The 21,094-nt window shown below is 36.1% G+C and overlaps 1 protein-coding gene across 19 annotated transcripts in view; it reads right to left on the reverse strand.

Moving 5' to 3' along the window:
• KCNMA1 (potassium calcium-activated channel subfamily M alpha 1) overlaps window positions 1-21,094 on the reverse strand; it is a 368,746-nt gene that overhangs the window by 157,443 nt on the left and 190,209 nt on the right. For all 19 annotated transcript variants that reach the window (XM_071748266.1, XM_071748268.1, XM_071748267.1 and 16 more), the window contains exons 4-5: window positions 5,239-5,332; window positions 2,983-3,094 (exon numbers count right to left, since the gene is read on the reverse strand). In XM_071748266.1, coding sequence (XP_071604367.1) covers window positions 2,983-3,094; window positions 5,239-5,332 — 206 coding nt within the window. The remainder of the gene's footprint in view (window positions 1-2,982; window positions 3,095-5,238; window positions 5,333-21,094) is intronic.

Below are 21,094 nucleotides of genomic sequence, written 5' to 3' on the forward strand. Positions count from 1 at the left end.
TAAAATTTTTCCTTTAGATTATGCAGATTATTATCTCCAGAAATCCTGGCTCAAGTGCAGAATCTTTTGAAATTGAACTTGACTCTTCAGATGCTATAACTGGATGATTTTTTTCAGCTAAACCTCCACAGAGATGCTACTGTAATATTATTTCTAATAAAAACAGCACTCCTCCCAGCATAATGCTGAACAAAATGAGGTGTTCAAGCCTTCCCATAAGGACCAAACTGCCATCTACCTTACTTCATGGAAGCTGATTTAAAAAGAAGGCACAACAATCATCTGTATAAAACAGTTATAAATAAAACAAGCAAACAGCTTTAGGTGAAAAAAAAAAAGGGACTAGAAGTTTTACTTATGTTGCAAAGCTTATTTTTCTAAGTTTAAATCCTACTTTTAAAATATGCATTGTTCTATTTTTTTATCTAGCAACAAACAAAAGAGCTGATGAAGTCATAGCCTGCTTTTTCTAATATTTCAATTTTAAATTAGCATTTAGGGAAATTTCATAAGAAACCCTACTCCTAGCAAATGCCAGTCCAATTTTTAAGACAAGATAAGCTTAGACAGTTGGAACCTAGAATACCAAGAAAATTCTCTGGCTTTATATCCCTTTATACATATCAAATCAGAGATGTTAAGATTGGTTGAGAGAATGAAATGTTGCATAACTAACATAAGCCTATACAAAATTTGCAAACTCAAGTAATGTACACATTATTTTTTCAAAAAAGAACTAAAAACTAAATGCCTGGGTTAAAAAAGTGCACTCCAAATTTCAGTAGCAGCTTATTTTAACACTGCTCTGTATTAAAAAGTTCTTTGTAGAGAAGAAACTGGTAAAAAGCAGCAGAAAAATCCAAAAGCATGAACTTGTAAAGAGAAAGCAAACACTTGCCCTCTGAAAATCATTAGCTTTGTTGGCAAAGAATATCTGGCAATCCATCAGGTACAATACTGCAGAGCAAGTAGTTACAGAGGAGTCAATAACTTCAGAGGCATTTTTGGGATGCAGAGAAATTTTCTTCCATTTATGGACTGGATTTACCAGTATTCTCTTTTTATTTTATTATTTTGAAGTTGAGATAGTATGATACTAAACACTGCTGAAAGTTTAGTGCTTAACCTGTGAAGGTTACCCTTGGCTATTGATAGTGCAACCACTGAAAAACTTGTTGTGAAATTTCATTTTCACTTGGATGCTGTCAAAATTTACATGCTCTGTGAAAACTGAACTGATTAAGGTGTCTAGGAGAAACCAAAAAAAAAAAAAAAAAATCTTGTCTTCATAAAATGCAAATATGATGCAGTCCAATCAATGACTTATTATGAACAAATCACCCAGTGGATTGAGTATTCAGAACTATTTCCATTAAATTCATTCTGAAACCCACTTGAAGAGTACAAAGAAAAGTTACTGCAGAGAAAAGTAATGCATAAGCACATATCCATAAAATAAAATCCTCCTGGGAAATGTTAGAGAAAAATAAAATCCTCCTAGGAAATGTTAGAGAATTGAGCTTCCCTTATAAATTACTTAAAATCTAAGTAAAACTACAGAAAAGGCTTTACAGCTTTATTATGGAATGGCAGGGCTTGGAAGACCTCTGGAGACCATCAACATATAAACTTTTGCTCTGTAAGAAATATTCCAAAATTTGGAAGTGTATCCAAAGCTGTCACCAATAGATGGCAGAAATACACAATACTTAACAAAAAAAAAATCAATGCAAGTGATTGGAAATTTAATATGCTAAGAAAGCAATAAATTACTGCAACATTTTGGAACTCCTAATTCCTCTCTTATACTGCTATCCCTCCAATTTTTTTATCAGAACCAGAGCACTTCTGCCTGTCAGTCTCACTAAGGCACTGCTCTAAATTCCATTAAAATACAGATGGTAACAAAAGGAAGAGAATGCTCTTCAGATTCAAATATGGTTTCAGGCTGAGCTGTTCTGTAGAAATTACTTCAAAAAAGCTTACAGAGTCACAGATTTTTAACTAAAGCTTCATCCTGAAGTACACTTGCTGGATGGCCAGAGGGTATTTTCACCATCAGCTTAACTATCTTAATGAGAGGCACTTTCTCCAAAGCCATCTATTTTTTTTTTCCACAGAGGGAATCCATTTTATTTCTTCAAAATAGCTAAGTGTCTACCAGAGATGTCTATCACTCTTCTCAGAACAAGAACTGAGACCACAAGCCTCATCCAAAATTACTTGTAATGCAAATAATAGGATCTGGATAGAATTCAAGCAAGAACTGGAAAAAAAGAATCCCCTCTTTTCCATAACTGTGCTAAACACCACACCAAGAGATTTGTTCTCTATGCTGTGCATGTGTCAATGTTTGCCAATGTTGCCTGTCTTAAATCTTAAACTATTTTCTTAAGAAACTGCACAGTAGTCTTGACTAAAGAGGATATCAGGAAAGAAATATGATAAAAAATCTTCATAATAGTAGATCTGACTAGGATTTAACACTTGTATAGATCTTTTCTGTACTTAGTTTCTGTGATTCAATAACATGAGACACGATGAAATCCATAAATGGGTCTTTATTTAAATCCCTGTAGTTCTTTGTTCCTTATTCATGTCCTTGTGGAGCCAAGATCCTATTTTACATGTTTAATCTTTCTTTAAGAGTAGCATCCTATCAAAGCAATTTATTTCAATACAGTCTGCTCATACAATCAGTATTTCCTTTTTCAGAAGCATACAAGTACATGATAAAAAATCAGTTATTTGAAGCACCTTTGTTATCACAGAAGATAGAAGAACAGCTTTAAGGGGAGCTCAGAACCAACTTCCAAGCTGGAGTTCACCACAACTTAGAGAGGAGATAATGAATCAAGAATAAAATTGATGTAAAAAGTGTTCCTTCTGGCACAACCCACCTGTCTGCTGAAACAGGTCACAAGGTGCAAAGGCTGAAGTATTTTTGTACCACTTATTAAAAGAAAAAACTATTTTACTTACCAAGCCAACTTCTGTTTAAATATACTGACACAAACACTGGAGGGACCGTGAAGAAATCTACTACTGAGTTAACTTCAAGCCAAAACCATAGCTTGTCATTGGCTGCTATGAACTGAAAAAAAGAAAAAATATGGATAAAAGAATCAGATTATGCTCATAGTGGTTGTAAGCATGTGCAATATTGTCTATACTAAAATATTACACTTCAAAGTTAGCAGAGAAGTAACTGATGCTTTAGGTCAGTTCCATTAAAACCACATCTCTCACTGGAAAGAATAACTTCATAACCACACTGAGACTAAAAATTTAAGTCTCATCATTTATATAAGGAGCTGTAATTATCTGTGCTAAAAAACATATTCTTCACATTTATTAACAATGGATCAGCAATATTAGAAAAATGTAGGGAAGTATAAAATATTTCCAAGTATATCACCTTTGCTCTATGATGCCAAGCATGGTGAGAGCAGTCTCATCACCTATTTGCTGTTCACAGGTCTCAAAATACTTGATAGTTTACATGGAATCCCCTGACCATTCCATCCAGAGTTTAAACACCAGGATGACTCCTCCAAGGAATAGTTCAGGACTGCAGCAGGACTCCAGTCCTTCAAATTGTGCCATGGATGAGCTGATTTCTCTTGCCTGACTATGGCAAAGAAATTGGCAAACTTGGATGCTAAGGATATCCTAGCCTGTTCATCTCTGTGCTTAAATATGGTAAAATTACCATTCACATTTAAGTAATAACTTAAAAAAAATAGCTTATGCAAATATACAAATACTGGTGCATCACAAAGATATTTAAGAGTGATTTTACTCGTATCTAAAATCTGGACTAGACTATTTTAAAACAGTGCTTGTACTCTTTGAATCATAGACAATATCCATTGTATTTCTTCCAGAGCAAATTTTGGCTTTTTCTATTTCATCCACTTCATTTTCTTGCTTTGGAATTATTTTAAAACTTCAACAGAAAATCTTTCCCAACTCTGCTGGAATCAAAGATAAAATATTGGAAAGGGCACTCTAACAATGTCAAGAAAGTTGCAATCATACTTTAAAAGAAGACAGACAACAGGAGCAGAATTTGCCTCAGAGAAGACACAGAACCAAAATTAGATTGACATTAATTTAGTCTGTATTTCACAATATCAATGATCCAATGTGACAAATAAAATATAAGACCCAATTTCAGCAGGAAACTTTCAATCCCCTTTTGTTGAAGGTAGTAGTAGTCAGAATGTTTGGAACTGAAGGTTTTTTAGGATTTCAGATCAATATTTTCATAACCCTCTACATATTCTAATCAGCATTTTATCTTTCATGGGGCACAACTTTTAAGCTGTCAAAATGACTGAAGTGTGTTATTCAACAGTGAAAAGAAGGTCTGTTAACTGAACAGACCACACAGTTTCCTATGGAATTATTTGAACAGTTATTCATTAAAGTAATTATTGACTAATAAAAGCCCATTCCTTACAGAAGTAATCCTACCACTCCAAAGAGGTATCACGTTCTTCTAGAAGCACTGGCATAATTCCATCACTTCCAAAGGATTCCTTCCATACTTGCCAGACCTCTGCCAGCCCCCATTGCCTCATTATGTGCAAACTCATGCAGTTTGGGCTTCATCAGCAGTTTGTAGGCTTTTCTTCTGAGTTCTCACATTCTTGGATACCAGCCAACAAATATTTTAAATGCAAATACGTGTGTTTGAACACAAACATCTTCTAGAGCTGAAGATGTGGTAATACTTAGATGGAGTTTGGAGTTGCAACATCATTTTGGAGGAGAACAGATGGAGAAGGATGAGATTTGAAAATATTTCTTCAAATCCTTTATTTTGCCAGTCAGAAAAGAAAACCACTAAAATAACTAAAGGTATAAGATGCTCATTACACATTGGGGAGCAGAGGAATAGATCAAGCAATCACTACCCTTGCTGAGGTAGTTATCACTCCACTGAGAACACTGCAACCAGAGTCAACACCACTGACCAGCACTCAACTATTTCCATTTTCACTTTCTATCACAAAGGGCACTCCAGAAGTTGGCTGAGCTGATCAACTCTTGGTCTCTTTAGTGATCTTCGATGCTTATTTTTATTACCTGGACATTCTCAATCAAACTCTTTGCTTGTGTGTTAGAAACCAGCTCTAATTTGACCAGATAATGTAAATTTAGGATGTATGGAAAGCCTCTCCCCTACCTGATGGTTACAGTCCCTCCCTCCCTCCAAGGGACACTACTTACACGCAGGCCAAAGTAGAGTAGGAAGAACACATTGAAAGCCATGTCGATCTGTAATGTGAAATCTTTGTAGAAATTCTGGCAGGATTCTATTGGGCTATTTGGAAGAAAAAGAGATGGAAGTAAATTGTCAGTGTGGAAGTTTCTACTCTGGGGGGATTTTTTCTCTATTCCATACTAAAGACCTCGTGTTGGAAATCAGGGTTCTGTTTTCCAGTCGCTTACAAGCAAGCATTTCAAATAAATTCCTTCATTCAGTCAGTTAGTCATTCAGACAGTCTTTATATTCACCTCTTCAGGTAATTTCTGAGAATTCACATGCAGATACCTTTCAGAAATGACAAGCAGGAAAATACCTCAGGATTCCTTAACCCCACATTAACCCTTAAAGGACTGACTTCATTCTATCAGGAGACATACCTGGGATACTTTAGGAACAACCCTAGCAAGCACACAGCTACTGTGAAACATTACATCTTTTGAAGTTGTGTCATCATATAAAACCTTTTTTTTTAAAAAAAAACACACAAACAAACAAACAAAAAAAAGAAGTTGCTTAGGAATACATTACCCATTAGCAACCTGGGGCACTTAGTCTTGTAGAATCCCTTGTTTATAAGTTGGTTTTTTTCTTTTTTCTCACTTCTTTTTTGTGTATGGCTATTTAATGTGCTTTATGTACAAGAGTACAATACTATGAGCTGAGTAGAAAAGCAGCATAGCCCACTGGTAAAATTAAGTAACAAAAGAAATTGAGGAACTCGAAGCAGTACTCTAAGGGTTAATTTCTGCATGCAGGTTAATTAAAATACCTTTGTGTGTGTCAGGCAGCCATTGCAAATTCTAGCTTATTATATTATGCTTTATTTAACAGTGGGACAAAAGAAGTCCAAAGCATACTCTATACAAACTGGTACTTAATAGATACACTTTTATCTAAGGAAGGAAATAACTTCCATGAGGAGTGATTTATTTGGGAGGTAAATAAAAATAGGTTGGTGAAGCCACAGACCAAGGTGAAAGTCATGACCCAATATATGCCAAGGTATATACTATATATACATAATGTCCCACCATATATATACATATATATATACACACACATATATTGCAAATGATCACGTGTTCATCCCAAATGTACTGAAGTGGAAAATTAGAATATTGATCATTTGAAATCCTAGAAAACATCCTTTTGAGGGAAGAAGACATTCTTTGGCTTCCCAGGTCAAATAAATCACTGAATGTGAAGGTAATACCAGTTAGTATAGCAGCAGCTCTGCAAATATAATGCTAGACTGCTCAACAAGCAAGATTCTATGCATTATGAATGTCAGTTACCTAATTTAAGGCAGAAAGGAAATTACCTGGGCTACCAGGTCATTACACATGCAGCCAAATTTTCCATTCCTTGTATACATTACAGGTCAAACAAGTTAAGTACAGCATGCCCTCTCCTGTCTTTAGATGCATGAATGTATACAGCAAAATTCTCCTTGATGTTCAATAGCTTCAGTGCTATAGGAAATTATATTTAAATGCTGTTTTTTTTAAAAAAAAAAAAAATCTCTTCGCAAAGACATTCTGTTACAATTCAAATAAAATTGATTTATAAAAGCAGGCTAAAGAGAAGCCAAGTGGCAACATACAGGACAGAAGACAGCATCTTAGAGTTTACAAATACAGCTTTAGCTATAAAAAGTGTGGATGTAATCTGAGAACCCAACAGGCTCATTTTCTTTACTGAGAGCAAAGGATTTTATCAAAATAAGGTAGGCTACACACTGAGTCACTATGCACCCTCCCAACAGAAACCACAGAAAGTAGAGCTGCAGCAGAATGAACAGCCCTGCCCATAGACTGAATTCCAGGTAAGATCCCTATGGAAGCTGCAGAAATTCACTGAAGCTAAAGGAATTGCCCAGATTTACAACTTGGATAGTAGAGCTTCATTATCTTCCTTTCCACAGACACTTGGTACTTGTCATGCTTGTTAAAATAATGTCAGCTGAGGTTGCAGGAAGCAGCTGTACTTGTACCATTGTCCTCTAGAAAAACCTACAAGATCTGAAAAATTAGCTAATGCATAGCACAAATTAATCTTGTTGGCAAAACACTTAGCAGAGTGGATTACAGTTCTGATTTGGGACTTTCCCCTAACACCAGTGCAATTTTTTCTGCTACTCATATCCCTAAAGCAGCCTTCATTTCAGAGGTCATCTCTCTTCCAATTTCTAAGTAATCCATTTCAAAGACAATTCCTTTTTATTTTAAAGGATGATTCTGACAGAAAGTCATGTCCCTAATACCAAAGAAATTATTATTTATACTCACAGGATGGATTATACAAGAGTTTAAATTTTCCAAATTAAATTTTGGTCATATTCTTCTGGTTTTATTTTTTCTTTTCATCTGTAGCTTACATCTGAGCTGAGGAAGAGGATGGTCACAGATCTTTATCATTGTACCATTCAGCCCTGATGCAGAAAGGAAGCTTATTTCAAACTCATCTTATTTCAAACTCATCTTATTTCAAACTCATCTCAGCTGTAGCTCTTAGAGTTCCAGACAGTAGTGTGCTGGCATCTCCAGGACTAATTATAGAATTCCCTGATTTAAACTCAAAACAGGTGACTTGTCCTATGGGATTTCTCCCCTTTAGGTCAGCAAAGGTTTCACCTTTGGAGAAGGCAACAGACTCTTAGAAGTGCTTTTACTGCTCTTGTAAGTGATTGCAGCTGTGGTTTCATGCATTTATAGTAGTAAATACCATGAAAAAACTACACTAAAATCAATGGAATAACTTTATACTCATTAGAAGAAAGATTTAATAGAACTGGATAAAAAAATGTAGTAATTATGTAGTTCTACATGAAATAATATGTGTTTTGAAAGAGTGTCAAACTTGCTTGGCAAAAAAATGGAAAAATCTGCTGTAGCCACAACTTCTTTTGTTTTGAAACACAAATTGACTGCACCAATTTTATTTTACTTAATGCAGGAATATCCTCCCAAAATCCCTGATCTCAGCTGATAGCAGCAATGCAGGTATCAGGTATCATAGGCATGAATTAGTTCAGCAAACAAGAATGACTTGAGAAGTAACAAAATTACCCACTTTGACATTACACAGATGGGATGTCATTTTGCCAACATGTTCTCAGCATCCTTAAACCTGTGTAGCAACTGGCACTGTACATGGCATTTGTACCACAGCTGGACAAAGCCCTTGTCACTCAATTTTAAGGAAATTCAGGGAATTGTCCTAATTTACAATTTCAATTTTTGGAAACAAAGTTGTCTTTTGCATGGTAGAGAAAATTGAAACCTATTCATGAAATTAGGTTAAGTATTATATCAAATTAATTAAACTGATAAATAAATTGTAAATTGAAAAAAAATTGAACTAAAAAAATTGCTGCAAACTGAATATGCCTGAGAAAAATGCAACCACCCGATATTACCAAAAATTAAGAAGTTTCTAATTTTTGTTGCTCATGAGAGCTTTTAGATTGTTTGTAACAGTTCATTATATGAAAGAAGCCAGTACAATATGTAGGTTCTATCAGAGGAAATGCCCACTGATGAGAATTAATGTTAAAATCAAATAATAATTTTGTACAGAAATGCCAGCAGAGGCTCCTAAAAAATTATCAACACAACTTAATAGATCATTGAGACAAACCACTCAATATTTAGAAACTCTCTAATATCTCATCATTTGAAGACATTTCATTCACCTCTCACTTGGAAATTTGAATGCAATTAATATGTAATAATTTTGGTATGCAAATTTACTTAATTGTTAAAGCTGTTTGTAGTGGTATGAAAAAACCCAAAATTATTAAAAAAAAAAAAAAAAGCGTATTTCATTTTACTGAAAGCTCCTCTGTAATACTAAATTCCCTTAATATATAGAACAAGCCAAATTTTATGAATTTTAGAGCAAAAACTAAGTTTGGCACAAATCTTATATTAAGAGTTTAAGATGACAATGTCATATATATTTTAACAGTAGAGCAAAAAAAAGGGGGGGGAGGGGGGCCTGTGCTTAAGGTTTTTAACTGTTTTTAAGTGACCTAGTACTGAAGTCAAACTAAGGAAAAAGTGAGATGTGTCATTTATTAAAACTCATGGTGATACAATGCAGAATACTTTTTGTTCCTTTTGTTCCTTTGTGTTTTAGTGGCACAGCTCAGAAGGGAATAAGCATTTCAAACCTTCCTTACAAGCAAGAACATGAAGCAAAGTAAAAACCATGGATGCCCATCAAGTGTTGGGGTAGTGAAACAAACAGCATGAGTAAAATATGTCAGCACTAAATAAGAATAAAAGGTCTTAAATATCTCACACAGTGTTGGAGCATGTACAGCTGGTTTTTTTTTTTACTAGAAAAGGCTTTCATTTAGTAACCAAGTTAATTCCACAATAAGAAAACAAAACCAGTGTTCTTGCAGTACTCATCTTCTAAATGCAATAAGCCCTGGTAAATGCCTCAGTTTCAAAGGCCTTTGGATCATAGCATCCAGAAGCTCATTAATTTCTTGATGGCAAACATCTTCCAAATTACTTCACTTCCCCTTGCCATGTCTGTCACTGGGGAAGTTTTTATACTCACATGCTCACTTAACACTGAGGGATATGCAGGAGGAGTTAAGTTGATTTTCTTCCCAGAAAGGAAGAGCAGCCAGCTGGATGAGCCCAGTGCTTCAGCAAAACCAAAGGGAAGCCCCACATTGCCCAAAGCAAAGCCCTAAGGAGCCATGAAATTCCATGGGATCATTACATCTGCAGTTACAGGTATTTTCTGAGAGGATTTGTGTACCTGGAGCTACAAAGGGAAGGAGAAACAATCCCTCTCTCACTGAACTTTCCAAACAGCTATGACTTCAGAGCCCAGGGTGATGCTTCCTTGTGTCTTCTGTTCTTGTCATTGATAAGGACTCATTTTCATAGAATCATAGAATTGGCTGGGTTGGAAGGGACCTCAGAGATCATCAAGTCCAGCCCTTGATCCACTCCCTCTGCAGTTCCCAGCCCATGGCACTGAGTGCCACATCCAGGCTCTTTTGAAATATCTCCAGGGATGGAGAATCCACCCCTTCCCTGGGCTTTTAGTGCTTTTTGACCACTCAACTTCTACATCTAAATCCTTAGCTGTGTCTCCTATCCAGACACTCATACACACCCAGAGAGCTTCCTGCTCCTGACCTTTCCAAGTGTCAAACCCTAGAGGTTCTTTATACTGATAGCTAAGATGCTGTTCCTGCTTGGCTATCTTTTAATCTTATGGTACCTTCCTCCTGTCTGTACTCCTTATTACCTATTAATTTCTCCTCTTCTTCCTTCAGAAAGCCTCAGATCAATATTACTGCATAACTCCCTGAGACTTTGCCAAGTACCTTTCTTCCAGTCTGGATCTCCTTTGCTTAGAGAACTAAGCCATAATTGTCTTTCCAGTCACAAAAACTCCTCAAATTCAGTATGTGAGGAATTTATTTTGGATTACTCTATCCCACTGCCTTTGTTTTCATCTCCATTCCTGCCTTGTCTACATTTGGAGCATCCCCCCTTTTTATCTATGATATTCACCTTCCTCTTTCACATTCCTTTTGAAAATGCATTGCCTTAGGCTAACACACACTAAGCTGACCTTGAATCACATCAGCAATCACTGCAGTTGTGTTAGATTTTAAAGGAAATAAATAAAATATAGATGTGATCAAAATAAGAGATGAATTGCCAAATAATGTGAACTAAAGCTATCTGCCAAGATTTCCTTGGCTCCTATTTAATCTCCACCATATAAATTTCAAGCACCCTAAGGAAACTGGTTTCAAAAAAAAAAAAAAAAAAAAAAAAAAAAAAAAAAAAAAAGCAGAAACAATGCAAGTGCTTGTATTTTGAATATCACCCTTCTACCTAATTACAAAATGCACCAGGACTCAGCTCTTCTGCAGATGCTTTCTACAACTAAGAACTTCTCTATTATCTCCCTAGCCCAAAGGAAAACCTTGACTAGCTTTTAGTTTCATCTGGGGGAAAATTAACAGGGTTCCTTATCTCAAAAATGAGCCACTCTCAGAAGAAATAAGCAACAACAAAAGCAGATGATTCAGTAATAAATTGGAACAGCAGCATCATTTAATAAAGATTTTTCTAAGAATCAGAGGCTTATGATTCTTGCAGTTTTCTGGATCATGTGTTTTGCTTTTCTTTGGTTTAAATTTGAAGATTTATTGAAATGCTGCAACTTGGCAGGTTTTAATCCAAAACTTACTCCGTTTAGAAACTGAGGTAGAGAAGGACTTCAAGTGGGAAAGAAAGAGAAACTTTTAATTTTCCTTTCTGTCACACTCATGAAGGACACGAAGAAGCAAATTGAGTTGGTAGAACTGCAGAACAAGAAAATATATTTTCCTGGTGCCCATCTCAGGTGTGTAAGGTTTTGCCTGGCATAACTCTACTGGCTTTTACAGAATTATGTGCAACTGCCAACATACCAAGTGACAGAGCCAACTAATACTGCTGGGACTTATTTTCCCTAACCCATAAGCCAACCTACCACGTACCCAAGCAAAACTCAAACTGTTACTTCCTCAGCCCAAACACAAAACTGCACAGGAGTGTGATGATGATAATAAGAAACTTTCATCTACATTTTAACCATGAATTGCTGGGGTATACAAAAAAAATATATTAAAACTCCTCACTCTAAAACCAGCATATTTCTTATTTTCATCAGGGTGCATGTGCATTCACTACTGCCTGCAGTGTAGGGCTTCTGTGTTTTAGTGACCTGCACGGAGAAAAGCTAAAGGAAGATTCCTGCAGAACAACCAAACAAGAACTGGGTGCTAAAAGAGGTGTAATAAGTGGCCCAGAGTCAATCTCCAGAGCTCTTCCCTTTCAGTAGCACACAGAAAACAGGCTATGCATTTCCTTGCAAAAGGCACCATTAAGATTTTTGTCCCACCTGAGAGCACTGCATTTGAAAATGTTTGCTGAGAACCACAGAGGTGAGCAGGAATAGAATATTATTTTATCCTGCATTGGATTTGTTAATTGATTAGCACTGCCAACTGCAAATAGTATTATATTACCTTGACTAACCAACCTCCCTGGTGACAAGCCAATTTTAAAAGAATGGCAACAATCCCAGGGGGCACATTTTCAAAGCTTTTTGTGTGAGAGCATTAATGTACTAAAGACAAAACCCCAGTGCACTGTTTCATCTAACATAACCATCTTTTTGGACCACATCTCATATGCCACTTCAATTCTAGCTGGCATGCTGAGCACAATACAGAAAGATTCAGTTTAACTAAATACTCTTTTTACTAAAGTTGACAATCTTGCATGTTTCTACTTCATAAGAAGACCCATTTCTATAATTTCTTATCTATGCTTATTGAATATAATTGTTCTTTAAAATTCTTTATCAAAATGCAGCTATTATTGCTTGATAAAAATGTTTACTCCAAAGAACAGAAAGTAACTGGGGACATGAAAATGCAAACGTGTCATATGAGCCTGAAAAATGAACATTAATTCCTTTTCCATTGAACTGCCCAAATAGAAATGGATCCAGCTGGTGAGAAGCACAAAACCTTTTCAATTAAAATATAATTCAACACCAAAACAGGTTCATTAGGGAGAATGGTGCACCTCAGAGTTTTAGAACACTGGTAAATACTTTTCAGCCTGGGATTTATGGACCACTTCCAGTCCTTGCATCTGCACATGTCACCAGAATGAGCTACACTTGGGATTTTTCTAACATTTCCTCCTTCTCCAGCAGAGAGCCTACAAACCATGTTTGGCTTTGGTAGCTCTGAATAAATTTATGCCTAGCCACAATTAACCTGCAGCAGAAGGAAGAGCAACTTCCTGAGATTCCTCCTTGCTTTATTTTGCAGGATACTGGTTTGCAGCTGCTGCAAAAATTACCCAAAGGTGCTTCCCACATTTCCTATCTGCTTTCCTCAGTGTTTTCAAATGGCCACCAGGAACATCACTTTCCAGCTCCATCCACTCCTCCATCTGTGCTTTTTATTAGAACTCCATTCTATTGATACTGTTGTCCCCTTCTTTAAAGTCCCCCTCATCTGATTGCACTCTGAAAAAATATGTACAATATTTGCTGTTCTCTTTGACCCCATATTAGACAATTATTTTGTACAAAACTGAGATCTGATTTTCTGCTCAATATACATAACATATTCCTCCAGATCAATTATTCTTTCCATGTATTACTTGCTTGCTTAAATACTGTAAAAAGCACTGACCTAGTCCTATGAAATTTAGTCTAAATTCAGCTATGCTACCTGAAAATTACAAAAGTACCAGATAAATGAGAGTGTTAAAATATTTTCAGTTCATTCATCTGACTGCTTCTTCTGGAATTTCCTTCTGTGATACTTTAATGAAAATACCTGGCTACTATCTAGTTTTTTCTGAGTAGCAATAAACTTAAACCTAAGGCAAAATCATAAAAGAGTTTGGGTTGGAAGGGACCTGAAAAATCATCAAGGTCCAACCCCCCTGCATGGGCAGGGACACCTCCCATTACACCAGGCAGCACAAGCCTCATCCAACCTGGTATATATAAGGTGTATTATTTGACTTTAATGTCAGTGAATAATGTAACTGAGCAAGGAAATCCAGAAGTACTGCAAAGTGGGAAAAAAAATTCATATTACATTACTGGATCAGCTTTTTTAGCCTGGCTTTTTAGTGCACACGCCCATATCTATTCTATCCCTAAAAACCTATTCATATGGTGTTCCTGCTAATTCTAAAGCAGTCCTAATACACAGCTACACCAGTCAGGATATACTGTTTCATATTTCAAACAATATTAACCATTTAAAGTAACAATTTTGAAAAAACTTGGATAAAACTCTAATATATATTAATCCCTAACATATTTTCAGAATTTCAGATTCTCTCATTCCTCATGAACACCTTTTAGCTTTATCCATCCTGTCAGCCAAAGGATCCTTTTAAGCACCTTGGTCAATTTAATACCTAACATATATTCAGGGTGCCACAGTTTATGCAACTCAACTTCTCCCATTTCCAAACTATTACAAGATCTGGTATCCTTGTAAATTATCATGAGGTAGTCTGCATTTTTTCCACTTTGATAGGAATAAGGGACGGGTGGGTTGAAGTCAAAAACCTTTTGACTACCAAGGGGAAACACCTGAGATCTTGAAATATATCCTGAGCATCACAGTGCATCTGCTTAAATTCTTCTGCCTTAAGCCAACTCCAGGCATTATCCAGGTAACATTCACCCCCCCATGTGTCTATGATTCACACCTATGAAAGATTAACTGAATAGCCACATTTACTATGCAAAAGAATAGAAACAAGAAAAGAATAAATTTAAGTAATACTTTAACTCCTTCCTAGTTCCACTTCTCAAACCAGAAAACTAGGCTGGAGCCTGAGTGAGACTCTCAACCACAGTGGCTTTTCTAAATGGGAAAGGCAAAGCCCTCTTTAAAGTAAATAAATAACACTATTTCTTCCTGTTTTAGCAGTTACTTTATCTTCATTGACAAATGGAATATGATACTACCAACTGGGAGTTGCCCATGTTAATTATCCCAAGCCTGATATAAAACTATTTTACACATCAGTGTAAGAAGATGACTATAATGATGTTGAAAATGAATGTATGGTGGCCCTTTTGTCCCAAAAGATTCTCAGAATGTCCTGAACTCTGTCATCCAACACCTTTTCATCTTGGTTGATGATGTGCATGGGAAACCAAAGGTGTGGTTAGGCTTACACACTGAGCTACTGGAAAGCCAAAAGGACTGGGATAAGGATCCATTGTGCACCAGTTACAGAAGGAAGAACTTCATGTTGACATAGAGATATAAACCTGATCAGTTTTACAGTCCTAAAAGAATTTTCTACCATTATAAAAAAAAAAAAAAAAAGTAAATGTCATTATGGAGAAAATAAGAATAGCATAAAAAAGAATAATCCTAAGTAATCCTAAATAATAAACCTTCTCGGGACAGCACAGTACCAGAAAGTGGGTGGAATGAAAACAGTTATGGAAATTACTTCCCTTCTTTATTGTTTTGAATAGATTGTATATTTTCAGTTACCTGCTTAAAAGCACACACCAAGGGCATATTTCAGCTATACATAGATCTATTTGCAAACATCATTTTTCAGCCACCACAACATTTTATACCACAGGCCCACATCTTGACCACACTGCACTCATCTCTCTGGCCAATAAACTCCTGAAGTATGCAGGAAATTTTCAATATAGAGACCTGATACATATGGCCCATTCTTTCCATAAAGGCTTCAGATACTGAGAAACATAATTTACATTTGCTTTCTAATTTTATGGTGGTTTTCTTCAATTCCAGTTCATGCACTTAATGCTTAGACTGCATTCAGTGTATACACCATTATGGTAAGCAACTTGGCATGCACAGGCAATACAAGAATAGATTCTAATTAATCCCATAAACAACCAAAAAGGGTGAAGGTTGCATCATGCAATGAAACCAAAGCTTGGCCTGGACTGCCATGCAGAAAAAAACCTACATCAATGAGTCTGCTGTACGGCTCCTAGGCAAGAGTTGATATGAAAGAGGTGAGTTATTTCAGCAATGAAGTCACAGGCTGAAAATGTTTCTTTAACTTTAAACAAAATACTGTATATAACTGGGAGGGAAAAAGATGCTTGTAGAGGAAGACAAAAAGGATGAGGAGGAAGGGGAGGAATTATAAATTACAGCAACAAGTGTGAAATCCAATCAGTCTTTTTTAATAAGCATTTTTTTTTTAATTCAAAATAGTATCATTTGAGCTTTCAAAGCAAACCTGAATTGTCAATGGACTTTGCAAAAAACCAATGGGTGAATTAATGAGGGTAATTTCAAAATGTCTGTTCAATAAGTGATGAATAACTGAAAATAAGAAACATCCAGGTATGTGGAGGTGGATTTTTCAACGCCGTGCACAGAATGTGAACCCCACAACTTCCCCTGATTTTGAATGGCTCATGTATTGGACTGAATGATAGGGGTAATATAGGGGATGCTTTGATATGAATGATTTATTCAGCCACTATCAGCTGCTTTTCTAGGAAAAGGCATCTCTTGCTGCTGAATAAAGCAGGTTTTTTGCAGAAATCATGGTAATTCTCAATTGCCTTTACCTTACTCACCTTCACAGTTGTTCTGAATGTAAAAATGTCACCTGAACAAAAGGGTGATGATCCCACCTAGCCTGGTTGAAGGCACTTACAGAAGGCCCAGTACTTTCCTCATTGCAGTTAGCTCAGAAAGCAGCAGTTCACCAGGTGATTGATTTTAATGCAACATTCATAATAAAAGATCCTACCCCATGATGAAAAACTATGATTCTGTAACACTGCAACTTATTATTTTGTGTTCCAATGCAAACAATTCTCTGTTTTTCAACAGGTATGCTGGTTTTGAGCAATTTTTCTTACTCACCCTTCATTGTAAGTCACTCTACATATCACAAGTCCCAAATTTAACAACTAATTATACAAGGCAGCAATACAGAGAACACCAAAATGTTTTTATCAAGAAAACTCAAATCACTCACTGTAGAAGGTTTTTAATAGAATCTATTGTTCCAGTCACAGAACAGTTGCTTTTGCTATGTCTGTTTATATATGCAGAAATATTTCTTATTTAGCAATTTACCAATGAAATTTAGATCAAACTAAAAACAGCTTAATTAAAAGGAGAAATTATTTTCTGGCCTCCTGAAACTGATCAGATGGTTTGCAGAATAACCTGTCAGCACCTTCTGAATATGACAGGTAAAAAAATTGACATATTCCAGTTACAAAACCACCAGCTGTACTACTCCTAAATAGTGACACACATTTATTTTCCAGCCAAACACTTCCAATCCTTTTCACTGGGACAGAACTTGGAGTTATGACTCCTTCCACTGTGTGCTGCTTAACACAAGGCCATGTTTAATTAATTATACATTAAAGATGTGAACATTTTCTTCAGTGTGCAGGTATGCACTTCCTAACTGCTGCACTGTGCCTGCAAATGTTACTGACTTGGAAAAATATTATAGCATCTATGTTTGCAGCACAACAAAAATGTTATGTAGAATTTCCCATTGTTGTGAAAATAAAATAATCCAGCTTTCCTTCTTCAACCAACACTGACATAGCAAAACAGTCTTATATTTAGCCTTAATTAAAACAGTGCACAGGTAATTTTTCATCCAGCTACGACACACAAGTCCTCCAGATGCACTCAGGACACAGAATCTGATCACCCTGAACATGGACACAATCAAACCCTACATCAGAACAATCATATTCTTGGTATCTGCTACTGACACAGTGGAAGATGAGAGAAGCTACAAATGTAAGGATTGCTCAAGATCAAGTTAAATTACAGACTACTACATGTCTTTACAAGAGTGTATTGCCCTGTGAATAGTGGTTATTTGTATAAAACCAGCCAGTTTTGAGACATCACATCATTAGATTCAAGAAGAGATTCAGTCTTCTGTTTTCAGATTGCTGCCACAAACCAGTCTTGAACTGGAGAAGTTTCTCTGCTTCAGCTGGGGAGGAGCTATCAAACTCATTCATCTCCTAAAAAGCTAAAATGGCAGAACTTTGTCCCTTTGGGTTCAGCCAAAAGTCATAAAAAACTAAGTAGTTCATGCAAATATGCTGCAAATTATAAATTCTAATCTCTATGAAGGATACTGTACAGTTGAAAATAAATGACCAGAACAATCAAATTTAATGAAATTCTTGGTAAATCTTACCCCAGAGTTCAGTTCTTTCCAACTGCTGAATATGAAATTCCTTTTAATAACTCAACTGCTGTCCAAGTGCAGACTGGCAAAACAGGGCAGCTCATTCTAGATTTCTGTTTTCTCTCAGGCATTTCTTTGCACAGCAAAGAAATCAGATGGGTCAAGCTACAGTCTCAGTGTTCTAAATATTTCTGCTTATATGCTCTATGGATTTCATTCACACACACACTTAAGCATATTGGATGGAACCTTGCATAAATAGCAACTAAAAATACCATAAAAATCTCCAGGAATACTGCAAAATTAACTGATCCAACCCATCTGCTGAAAAGCTCAGTCAGAGCCTTTTTGTCTATCCTGGTCTCAGTACATCCATCAAAAAAAGATTTCAAACCACCAGATAGCTTGGTTCATTCCTTCATAGCTCTTCCAAATACAGAAAAGCCTAATATTTATTAATATAATCAGAAGCTTTAATCTTTATTATTCTTATTGCTCTTCTGTATTGAAGAAAACATTTATGGCAACAAGAATTTTTCCCTCTAAGTTCAGAGGCAACTTTTTACCATGGTAAAGTCCTGGCCTCTATTTGATTAGAGTACATCTAAAGTTACAGAATTGAAAGAGATCCCTGCATCAGCAAGCTGTTGTCAATTTTTTGCTTAAATTTTCTCAAATTACAGGTCAATATTTTTAAGAAATTGAATGACTGAATCTCCTGATGTCTTTTGAAAAATATAGTTCATTACCTGTAAGAAATGTATATGATTGTGTCAATATTTTTCTATACACTGCCTTTTTCTATGCACATTGTATGGAGATTTAATGAATTCAGTTCCTTATTCCTTAGTCAGATACATTGCTAAAGTGAAATCACAATGGTACAATGAAAAGGCATAATTAAACACTCATCTTCATTTTCCTAAACCTAAAAAAAGAAACAAGACAAAACATTAAAGCTCACTGCATTTAAATTAAAGATTTATAGCCCTGAGACTGATAAATATTGACTCTGTAAGGTAGTACATATTGCTTCAAGAAGGAATTTGAGAGAACACACCTAGAATTTTTATTAGAAGTATAAATTGCTTGGGAAAATAGTCACAAGCTAATTTCATTGATATTTCACTAATATTCACTGAAAATTAGCTCACTTATAACACGACTTTAGAAAAAACATCAGTCTGTAGATAATCTGGTTTCCCTACAGTGGAAGCATTTAAGCCAGACAATTAAAATGATTTGCAACACTGGTGCACTGAGCAACCTCTACTCTCAATATGAAAAACACCCATCAGCCACTATTATTGCATTTTCACTATACCACATGGCATAATAGGAAGAAAATTACTGCAAAACATGGGGGCCACGGAAGCTTTTGCTTTGGAAAATAAGCAGCCAGCAAAGGATATCACTACCTGTTATCTCTGTATTCCATAATACAGTATAGGTGCTTACTCTTCACTTAGAATTTATTGAATTGTTTTAACTGTTTAATGGAAAGCTAAAATGATTTTAACTTTATTAATGGAATCTAAAAGAAGAGGTTTATCCACAGTTGCTTTTCCGAAATATGAAAATCTAATTTTTAGTCTGATATGCTACACTATCAGAATAAAATTGTACAGGATAGAACTCTGTCCATCTAGCTATGTTATAGAATTCTGTATCTATAATCCAGTTATATGGAATTTGTAATAAGCAATTAAGAAAAGAATTTCTCCTTGGGCCACATACTAGAGCCAGAGAAACTGATTACTGCTATATACACCAGACTGAAGCTGGGAAAGAAGAAAAATGGAAAAAGAGCAGACAGGAATTTACAGGTGTAGAAATTTGCCATCAAAGATCACACACTGAAAAGATTACTGAGAACAATCTAATCTCTGCCTCTCCAGACAGAAATATTATGGCAACCATGACAAAGTTAAATGAAAACAAGTGTAGAAAGAGTCAAAGAGGATGATTCAAGTCCAGATTCATAGTGAGTCACCTGACTTTCAAACACCATATCCACTGGAAAGAATAATTCCAAAAAATGAGCATAATCCATCTAGGAAGCCTTGATGACTTGTAGAAGTAACACATTACAAAAATATGAACTTAAATCACTAACTAAAAGTGATGGGAGAAATATTCTGCCAAGCTGTGTGCAAACACAACTGTTACTGTCTGTAAGACCCCTTTATGTCTTCTGACTTGGTTTGACTTAACCAGGTGGCTGAGTTCCTCACTCTGGGAAACACTTGGGAATTTCTTGACTGGAGCTGGCTGTAAGAAAGGCACAGGAACTACAGGGTGCCCGGAGTCATCTCCATGAAACCTCAGTGGGTTGAACAATTACATTGCTGCTACATTTTAGCTACAAAATCAAATGCACCAGACTCCCAAATTTTCCCTAGGCAGCCAAGCTCATTCAGCTCACATCCACCACTGGTTCATGGTCCAGAGGAAAAGCTTTCTTTCCTGTGAACTAACAGTGCCTTGAGACATTGTGCCAAAACATTTCCCAGGGAGAGTATTTCATACTCACACTTTCACATATAAGGGTAGAATAAAACCAGCCTGGTCTTTAACTCATCTCTTTCCCCAACATCTACCAGGCCCATTAAATTTCCTTTCCAGCACTCACTTCTCAGCTAGTCACAAAGAAAACAAAATAAATTAAAAAATACCTCCCAAATTCTCTAATTTCTTCCTATAAACATCATGTAAGGACTTCACCAGTTTGTCCCTGACTGTCCAGGATTTCTTCTGTAAAAATATTTTTTTTTTTTCTGTACTTCTATACTCCAGCAGCCCTGGCTAACTGAGCAAGTCCAAGTTGACTGGAGGTTAATAAATGTGATGCCCTTCAACAAGAAGGGCCAAAAAGGAGGATCCAGGGGATTATAGGTTTGTCAGCCTGATCTCAGTGAATATCACACTCTGACCTTCTCTGACAAGGTCACCCACTTAGTGGAGGAGGGAAAGTCTTCAGTCAAACTGACACAAGCTCCCACAGCATTCTCCTGGAGAAACCATGTCTGGTTTAGAGGTGGACTTGTGTCAG

The sequence above is a fragment of the Heliangelus exortis genome, chromosome 7 (genome assembly GCF_036169615.1).
Source record: "Heliangelus exortis chromosome 7, bHelExo1.hap1, whole genome shotgun sequence".
NCBI classification, from domain to species: domain Eukaryota; kingdom Metazoa; phylum Chordata; class Aves; order Apodiformes; family Trochilidae; genus Heliangelus; species Heliangelus exortis.